The following is an 8,825-nucleotide window of genomic DNA, read 5'->3' on the forward strand; positions in this document are numbered from 1 at the left end:
GAAAAATGAGCTGCCTTTTTCCATCTTAGAAAAAAATAAGCCATACTCTAAATCTGACTTTTAAATCAATTAATTCATAAAATAGTTTAGAAGCCCTAAAGCATAAAGAAAGACAGCTTATAGGAAAATTTGGAGAGAAGAGGACTTATTTTTTTAAGCTGCCAAAAAAAACTGCATGTTGTAGGGTATACCTGGCCATGGGGAATCCGGCCTGCCGGGCCGGGCTTGTCCGCAGGTCAGGCCTGGGCCCAAATTTTGAGCCCGAAGGCCGGGCCAGGCTTGGGTCTAGCATATTTACATTTTAGGGAAGAGGCTCGGCCCAAGGCCCAATGGGATTTTCCATTGATGAGCTGGGCCGGGCCCATGCCTAGGTTTTCTCTCACGGGCTTTATCAGGCCTGGCCCGGCCCGACTTATGGCCAGATATATGTACGGTTTGTCTGGCAAGCGGGTCCACCTCTCCATGGCCCCAAAGACGATAACGTAACGGTCCGGATGCCACCGGCGGGCCTGGCCGCCCAAACCACGCCACAGGATAAACCCCTCCCGGACGAAACAGCCCCGTCTCGGCTCGGCCGTCCACACCCACCCACCCACGCGCCCGTCCCCAACCCGTTCGGCGAAATGCCGCCGCCGCTCTCCGTCTCGCTCCCGTCGCCGCAGCCCCTCTCCCTCCTCCCGCGCCACGCCAGGGCCGCCCACACCCACTCCCTCGCCCTGGCCCCGCCCCTCTCCACCAGGGCGCCGCCCTCCTCCGCCTGCTCCGTCGTCCCCGCGCGCCACTCCGACTACTTCGACCCCCGGGCCCCGCCGTCGCAGCGCGACGCGTACGGGCAGCCGCCTCTGGAGAGGGATCCGCCGGTGCCGGGCGGCCAGGCCGGGCGGGTGTTCGCCAGCTACAGCATCTACAAGGGCAAGGCTGCGCTGGCCTTCGACCCCAGGCCGCCGCAGTTCGTGCCGCTCGAAGTAGGTAGAGTGTGGCGCGCCATTGGGCGTCCTATGCCGCCGTGCTCTGTCATTTCATTTTGTGTTGATGGGTGTTTCGTTCGGAATTCGCAGTCTGGGGCGTACAAGGTGGCCAAGGAGGGGTTCGTGCTGCTCCAGTTCGCCCCCGCCGTGGGGCCCCGGCAGTATGATTGGACTCGCAAGCAGGTGATACTGGGTTTTCCTCTGCCTTGTCCAATTTTCTGTTGAAATGCTCGTTCATTCCCGCGTCAAGTTAGAAACTTCCAAGATAAACTAGTTAGAGAAAGGTGTTGAGATTCACAATTTTTTTTCAACACAAAGAAGCAAATGTTGGCATGTTGGAAGCTGTTAGCCTGTTCATGCCATTTTGAGCTGACTCCTGACTGGGTAGTTTCTTGGTTTGTAAGTTAATATTTCGAAACTGGGAGCATGTATTATAGGTTCTATTTGTTTGTCTGGTTTCTTTGTAAGATCTTCATTCTTCCGTAAACTCGGATGCTTTATGTTTGCAGTTACCAAAAACTAGTGTGTATGCACGTCTTAACAGTATGGTGTGGTTCCGACAAAAGGAAAAAAAGACATACATTACTTTGAAAAATGAATTCCGAGCGAAAATTTATATTGTTGATGTACGCGAAATGAAGTTTAGAAATTTACTAATTGGCACAATACAACCACTACCCGGTGTCACCAAGAATTTTTCTAAAAGAAAAGATGTACGTAGTGGAACCCACAAATTGTTTACTACTCCCTCCGTATCAAAATATAAGACGCTGACACTACGATTGTGTCTAAAAACATCTTATATTTTGATACAGAGGGAGTACAACTTTAGTTTCTCCTCCCGGACCATCTCCGGCATCGGCTCACAGCCTACACTTTCTTTTATTCATCACAACCTGACAATTGCAACATGGCAGAGGGGGGCATAGTTCTTCTTTTCTGGGAGGTATGATGTGATGGTTCCAGAACCTAGTAGATTCAGCTGTGAGCTACTGTTCATAGCGAATCCCTCTAATCCCAGTTGTTCGATTTTAGGAGAGCAGTCGCTAGGATTGATGCTCTAGGTGCAATCAAACACTGCTACACTATATAGTACTCCCTCTGTAAGGAAATATAAGATCGTTGAGATTACTAAAGTAGTGATCTAAACGATCTTATATTTCTTTACAGAGGGAGTAGTATAGATAAGCAAATCTATATTGTGTTCTTTACATGAACTTATTTCGTTATGGTGCAGGTGTTCTCATTATCTGTCTGGGAGATGGGAACCTTGCTTACTCTTGGTCTAACAGATTCGTGCGAGTTCTTTCATGACCCTTTCAAGGGGAGGAGGTTAGTCTTGTGTGCTATATCTAACTACAAGCTCCTTCTACAGAAGCGTGTGAATAAAACATGTGTGGATCATTATCTTAAATGCAACCTTTTGTTATTGCTATGGGCATCCTCAGCATGATTATTACCTTATATTGCCAATCCAATTATTTAGAAAGACTTAAATATCAGCAATCAAATTTCTCCATTTCTGTGTATTTTGCATTGAAGTAAAATAGTCTTGGAACTTTACAAGTGCGCCTTATGCTTAGTAATTCCCTTGGCCTACCATATAGTTGAAATAGGATGGCAATATGAGAAGACGCTTTATTTTCTTCTTTTGATCAAGATTATTAATTGCCAAAAGAGAGACTTTGTTCAAGATACCATTGTGTTAACATGTCTATCAAGCCAAAAAAGGTTGCTAGTTAATAAAATGCTCTTTTACTTCAATGTTTTTAATAAAGTTTTCCCAAAATTCATTATCTGTAGCATAACTTACCAGGGCTTCAATAAATTTCATATTCTTATGTTATTTGTTTATGTATTTTATTTTGAAATATACCTGTGTATTTTACTTCTCGAATTGTGAATAAAATAGCCTTAATACTTAGTATTGTTCTATACAAACAGCGATGAAGGTAAAGTGCGCAAGGTTCTAAAGGTTGAGCCAACACCAGATGGCAACGGTCGCTTTTTCAACCTCAGTATGTAGTCGCCATTGCTCTGCTACAAATTCTACTTGCTTGTGAATCTATGTTCCCAAATTGATCTGATCATCTTTTTTGCTTCTAGGTGTTCAAAACCGTCTTTTGAACGTTGATGAGAACATTTACATCCCTATAACCAAAGGAGAATATGCGGTCATTGTATCGACTTTCAATGTACGCATCATTCTGCTAGAGCTTTTCCTTTACCATTCAGTTATAGATCATTGAGGTAGTTTGAGCTAACTGCACGAATTATAGTTTGAACACCACTTGATTCTACTTCCATCAGAAATCACACTGTGTCCTCACATATGGCATGGCCTATTTTCCGCCACGATTGTTTATGGAGGAGCATGTCAGCATGTAACAAACTGGCAGTAGATGTGTTTCGGTAACAACTAGATCTAACGTGTGTTGATGCTTGCTGTATTTCTTCCTTTAGCCCACCATTTTGTGGTATATAATTTGTGAAGCGTGGGACCAATAGTAACATTTCAGTAGACAGGTTGCCCTTTTTAGGTAAATGCAAAAACCAAACCTGTTCCTTCATAATGTCTGAACACATTGTTGTATTTGCAGTACATCATACCGCACATCATGGGCTGGAGCACGTTTACAAATTCTATCAAGCCCGAGGAGTCGCAGCCATACAATAGGCCGCAGTCCTCTCCCGAATTGGAGTGGCGAAGGTGAAGAATGACAACGCTCTCGGACGGAGATGGCAGGAAGAATGATACTTTTGGTGGTGTTCCTTCCAGAAAAGAAATTCTTGGTGGTGGTGTTTGGAAAGTATTTTGGTGCATAATTTGGCTGGTAATTTCTGGTTTAGTTATTAGGAAATTAATCCTTTTGGTTCTGCCATATTCGTTTGGTTTCTCATTACAGCAGGCTGGAGTTGTGTTAGTCAAATACCTAGTCCTCACTTCTTAATGCAGGAATGGCTTACATGAGACTTATTGTAGCAATTTTTGCCTGGAGGTATTGCAGTACCCCGTATGGATCATGGATACCTGCATCAGATACCCGAAGCTCTAAAGCCTGAACTGTTTTGCATTTGCAATGCAAGTTGTTCATTTGCTAATTCTGAATTCAATATTGTGAACTTGTCATATACTGAAACTCGAGTCACATATTCCCAACATTTCTTGCGTCCTTATTGAGTAAGCTCTGTGCTACCCTGCTCTCTGATTTGCCTATTTAAAAATTACTCCCTTCGTCCCATAATGTAAGACGTTTTTTGACATTACACTATTTGTTTGTGATCCTTGTGAACCAAACCAGTATTTGTAATCCAAGATGGTTGTCGTATTTTGATACTGGCAAAAGTCTATTTCAGAACAATCTCAAAGGAAACTTTATGACATACTCCCTTCGTCCAGAATTATTTGTCACAGAAATAGATGTATCTAGATGTTTTTTAGTTTTAGATACATTCATTTTTATCCATTGCTATGACAAGTTATTCTTGACGGAGGGAGTAGATTTTTTCACCTGCTGAGATGAATAAAATTGGTTGGATCATCTCAATTCTAAAATATATGCATACTTTTGCCCCGTTCGGATCCCCTCCACTCCGCCGCTCCGCTCCGGGAGCTGGCGGAGCTCTAGTTAAAAAGGATGGAGTTGTAGTCCTTCGACTCCGCAGCTCCTCGTATTTTGAGGAGCCGGCGGGTTGCCGAACAGTCCCTTTATGTCTGAAGTACTAAATCTGCACTTAGGAGAGAGGACTTAGTAGGTAACTGGATACGATGCAAGAAAAAGAAACATATCATTTGCATCTAATAAACAGTGATTTTGGTGTAATCTGTACTGTATTTCCTTGCAATCTCTGGTGACAAGGAAGGTTATGGATCATCACATCCATGTGGGAGCCCTGGGATTAGAGAGGAGATCAAGATAATGCACGGGCTAAAGTTATTAATCATCTTCAATCTCTAGCAGTTACATAACGTCATCCACCAAGCAACATTCATAGCTCCATTCCTTACAAAATATGAATAAGCCCATCTGCAAAGTGAAACCCAAGGAAAAATAAGGGGAGGAAATTGCCGCGCACGGCGTGCCACATCTCCGTACCACGCGCATTCCATTCCCCTAGTTTCCTCTCATTCATAACCTATATATTTCTGTTCGGGCCTTTAGCTGTAATGGATAGTGCTTTGTTTGATTAATTTATTGTTTGGTTTAGGTATATTTATTTGTATGTATTTTCATGCATAGATCAATCATTAGTGCTGGCTAGCAAAGCCTCATCTATCGAATATAGGTCACTCAGGTGCATCGACTAGATTCTATTCGATTAGTCACTAGGGGAACCACAATGACCGAAGCTACGTCAAAGTTTCTGATCATTTGTTTGTTCGAGTCATGAAGAACAATGATTGAACTAGGATAAATAAAATGAGGGAAGCGGCATCATGAGACGATTATACAATTATCAAAAATTTCAACCATCCTTATGTGCATATAGAAAACTACTCACACATATATTGGAGAAACATCAGAAACAACATAGGAATGGTGATGATGTGATGCTTCATGAAATGGAAGGAGACGAATAATACTGGTCTAATCTGCTCCAAACATTGGAGGTGTGCTAGGTATTCAGAATGATGAAGTACTCTCCTACAAAGTGGAATTGGTGGCTCCTTAGGTGGGCAGACTATGAAGTCAAGTCAGTCGCCTAGTTATGCCGCCTAGGCCCCTGGGCCTCTGTCGGATGACCCAATTCTCCAACATGTTTCTCCTCCCTCTGAAATATTCTAGTATGTCCAATTTCCAGTAAAATTGATGTTTCATGTACATCGACAAATAAAACATGGTTTATCATCGAAATGGTGTCAGTAACACACTTTTAATTCATACCTCAATAAATTCAGTAAATCCCCATAAATAAATAAATCAAAATGATGATTTGTTCTTGACATACCATTTGTTTGCCATTTAAGAAAAATAAAACAAATGCTTTCATAAGCATGTACACCATCGTATATGTGAGCTCTTTTGTATTGGCGCTCATTCATTTTATTGACTCACTAATACCATAGCTCGTGCCGGATTATTTCACTAGTATTGCACATTAATTTTGTACTAGTGCTTCTTAAAAATTTGTATTCGTGTCCAATATTTTAGAGATATGTTCATGTGCATGCACGCTATTTGACTATGTGCATTATTAGAAACTAATGGACCTTGTAACAAAATTCTCTTGTTCTAATCAAAAGACCAATTTCTCAAAATAATAATTAGAAAGTAATTGAACATAACTACTAGTCTCTATATTTTCCCACAACTATTTCATATTGATGATGTAGATGGCTTGAACGAGAAGTATCCCACCCAACTCGTCCTCTCTTTACATATGTAATATGAGTATGAGCATACGTTTCAGTCGTTCACATCGTTTTCATTTACATGTAAGCTAGAGGATTCATGCACTCTAGAAACCTTTGTTGAAATATTTGTAGATGGTACACTTTAGAGCTCTCGAGCAAAATATTCAAAGATACTATAATAGACATGATCATATACATATATAATAGAATTCACTAACACATAAATTAACCTCGAGGTATGCATTTTTTTGTGGGCTAAGACGGTAGGGGACTTTCAGCTTGTGTTTGGAGTCGTGGTGTAGTTTGGTGATCCAACTACTAACCATATTTGGCCTATTTTTCTACTTTGCTAAGTAAATTCTCCTTTTAGAGTTATTTTCTCAAAACATATTATAATCGAAGTTTGATAACCATTAATCAAGACTTAGTGAATGGTTTTTAGGAGCCACATATCAAACTAAAACAAGTAACACAATGTCTTTATGTAAACTATTATTTAAATTCATTGCAATAGTAATGAGAACCATATATACTAGAATTATGTCACAAGTAACATTGTATTATCATATTTAGCAACAAAGGATTGTATTTAATTTTGCTAAGTGTAATAGAAGACGACCTAGGTAGAGGCTATAACTTCACAATTAATGAGGAATCAAAATCACCAAAAAAATCTTACGAACTGCATATTTTTATACCTTATTTTTATATGTATGATATGTAGCTTAATGCACTACATTTTACTTTTCATGTTGTAATATATATTAGAAATCTGTTCATGACACTTTTTAAATTATTGCTTAATAAGCTTATCAATAATGAATATATATGTTTAATAATTTGATTTAAGAGGATTACATTTGTTACTTGTTAGTTGATTTTGTCAATGATTCTCAACCAATAGTATGAAGAAGCCTTATACGATATTCAACATTATATGAGCCTTGAATATAGAAAGGGGTTGTAGAGATGTGGTGTTATCTAAATGGAGTTCGTTGTCAGAAATCGAGGCTTTCCTTGTATAGAGGGTTCAAGATTGGTTAGCGAAAGCTCTAATTTGATTGTGATTTTTATTAATTTATCCATAAATCAATTGCAATTTGTATTTCAGCCCACGATGTTAGAAATGTTTCCTATGCTTTGGTTACATGTTGTAGCTAGTGTTATATAAGGTACCGATCCTTAGGAGAGGAACAATGAATATGATTGTATAACGTTGGCATTTGTAAGTTATTTCTTTATTGCGGTGGCATTTTTTGGCGAGGTGAAATTGGCAATTTCTTATATCAAACTAAGCCAATAGGATAAATGTTGCGTCGATCGAAGTTCTTGAAATGAACAAAACTATCTTTACAATGCATTAGCAATTGTTGATTAACTTCGATTTAGTTTCAGATGTACATATAGCCTTCTTCCCTAGAGGCCCTGTGACTTACCGAATCCAACAAGTAAATTAAGTTTGCTAAAAAATATCTGCAAAGATTTGAATTATAATTCAATACATTTATTGTTTCAATAAAAAACATCTCCTTTTTTCTAGTCTACGTAACACCGCAAATGGTAATAATTCCAAATCCAACCAGTTTGTTTGAATTTAAGCAAAACTCTAATATAAGAAAAAACACAATCATGCTCAGTCACTTCATAAAACTCCTCATTCACAACCAAAACTCTAAAAATTAAAGGCCTGGCATTTGAGGAAAGGTTTATATATAAAGCAGAACTGCCGCAGCCAACTTTACTAATACTTCTACAACCAACAAACTGCTAAGCCTCTAATTATACCTTCTACTTCTTCACAATCACCATTGGAATCACTGTTATTAGAGCTAGCAGTATTTGAAACATGACACTCTCGTGAGTACATGGTCCTTGTTTTGTTTTATTTCTTGCTTTATTTTTCTGTTGGCATAGATATATACATGTTTTCTAGTCTTTTTTCTATGGTTGTCTTTTTAGAAATATCCGTCTGTCTCCAAGGGGTCTGTCTCCAAGGGGCACTACATGTAATTTGCTTTGCTTTCAGCCCAGCTTTGGAAGATTGCACTGGCCAAACAGATCGTCTAAAGCAAGATTCTTTGATGTTAATATCCAAATAAGTGTCTCAACCTTAATACAACTTTATACCGGGTGTAGATGATTAGCTTGTCCATGCCATCCTCCAACTATATAATAACAATAATTACAAATGTTACAATGCAATGATGTGTTGATATAGATGATCGTAAACCTAAATGTATAGCTTTTTTCTACCAGAGTTATCTCCCAATCTTCTATGTGCATTTTGTTTCGATCTTCTTCACGACTTCTGTCCTATGGATTGCGCTAGTGCACTGAAGAATACTTTGCCCCCATTCTCCATCCTATTCCTCACGCTTGACTGCTCGAGCACAAAGCCATTCCGTCCTCTGTTGTCCTTGCACTCTCGAGATGGTCACCGCCTCGTGCTACCGCCGGCTCGGCACGCCGCCAGAGAAGGGAGAAGGAGTGAGCGAGGTAGG

At 40.0% G+C, this 8,825-nt stretch overlaps 1 protein-coding gene across 2 annotated transcripts; it reads left to right on the forward strand.

The window, feature by feature from the left end:
- Positions 1-551: 551 nt before the first annotated feature.
- On the forward strand, positions 552-4,145 carry LOC119330546 (single-stranded DNA-binding protein WHY1, chloroplastic-like). 2 transcript variants are annotated; one of them, XR_005160155.1, is made up of 7 exons: positions 552-965; positions 1,059-1,151; positions 2,206-2,300; positions 2,913-2,986; positions 3,075-3,163; positions 3,569-3,802; positions 3,925-4,145. XR_005160155.1 is itself a non-coding variant. In XM_037603659.1 (6 exons), the coding sequence occupies exons 1-6, from the start codon at positions 624-626 to the stop codon at positions 3,680-3,682; spliced, it is 807 nt and encodes a 268-aa protein (XP_037459556.1). In that variant the 5' UTR covers positions 552-623; the 3' UTR covers positions 3,683-4,145. The 2 variants fall into 2 exon arrangements, 1 of the variants encoding a protein (XP_037459556.1); XM_037603659.1 differs by having other exon boundaries at positions 3,569-4,145.
- The last annotated feature ends 4,680 nt before the right edge of the window (positions 4,146-8,825 follow it).

The sequence above is a fragment of the Triticum dicoccoides genome, chromosome 7A (assembly GCF_002162155.2).
Source record: "Triticum dicoccoides isolate Atlit2015 ecotype Zavitan chromosome 7A, WEW_v2.0, whole genome shotgun sequence".
Lineage (NCBI taxonomy): Eukaryota > Viridiplantae > Streptophyta > Magnoliopsida > Poales > Poaceae > Triticum > Triticum dicoccoides.

What these genes read in the sequence shown, in the direction of transcription:
- LOC119330546 (XM_037603659.1), top strand. Translation starts at nt 624, where the DNA reads ATGCCGCCGCCGCTCTCCGTCTCGCTCCCGTCGCCGCAGCCCCTCTCC. An exon ending in CGCAGTTCGTGCCGCTCGAA is followed by an intron (nt 966 to 1,058) that starts GTAGGTAGAGTG and finishes CGGAATTCGCAG; the next exon opens with TCTGGGGCGTACAAGGTGGC. An exon ending in TCATTGTATCGACTTTCAAT is followed by an intron (nt 3,164 to 3,568) that starts GTACGCATCATT and finishes TTGTATTTGCAG; the next exon opens with TACATCATACCGCACATCAT.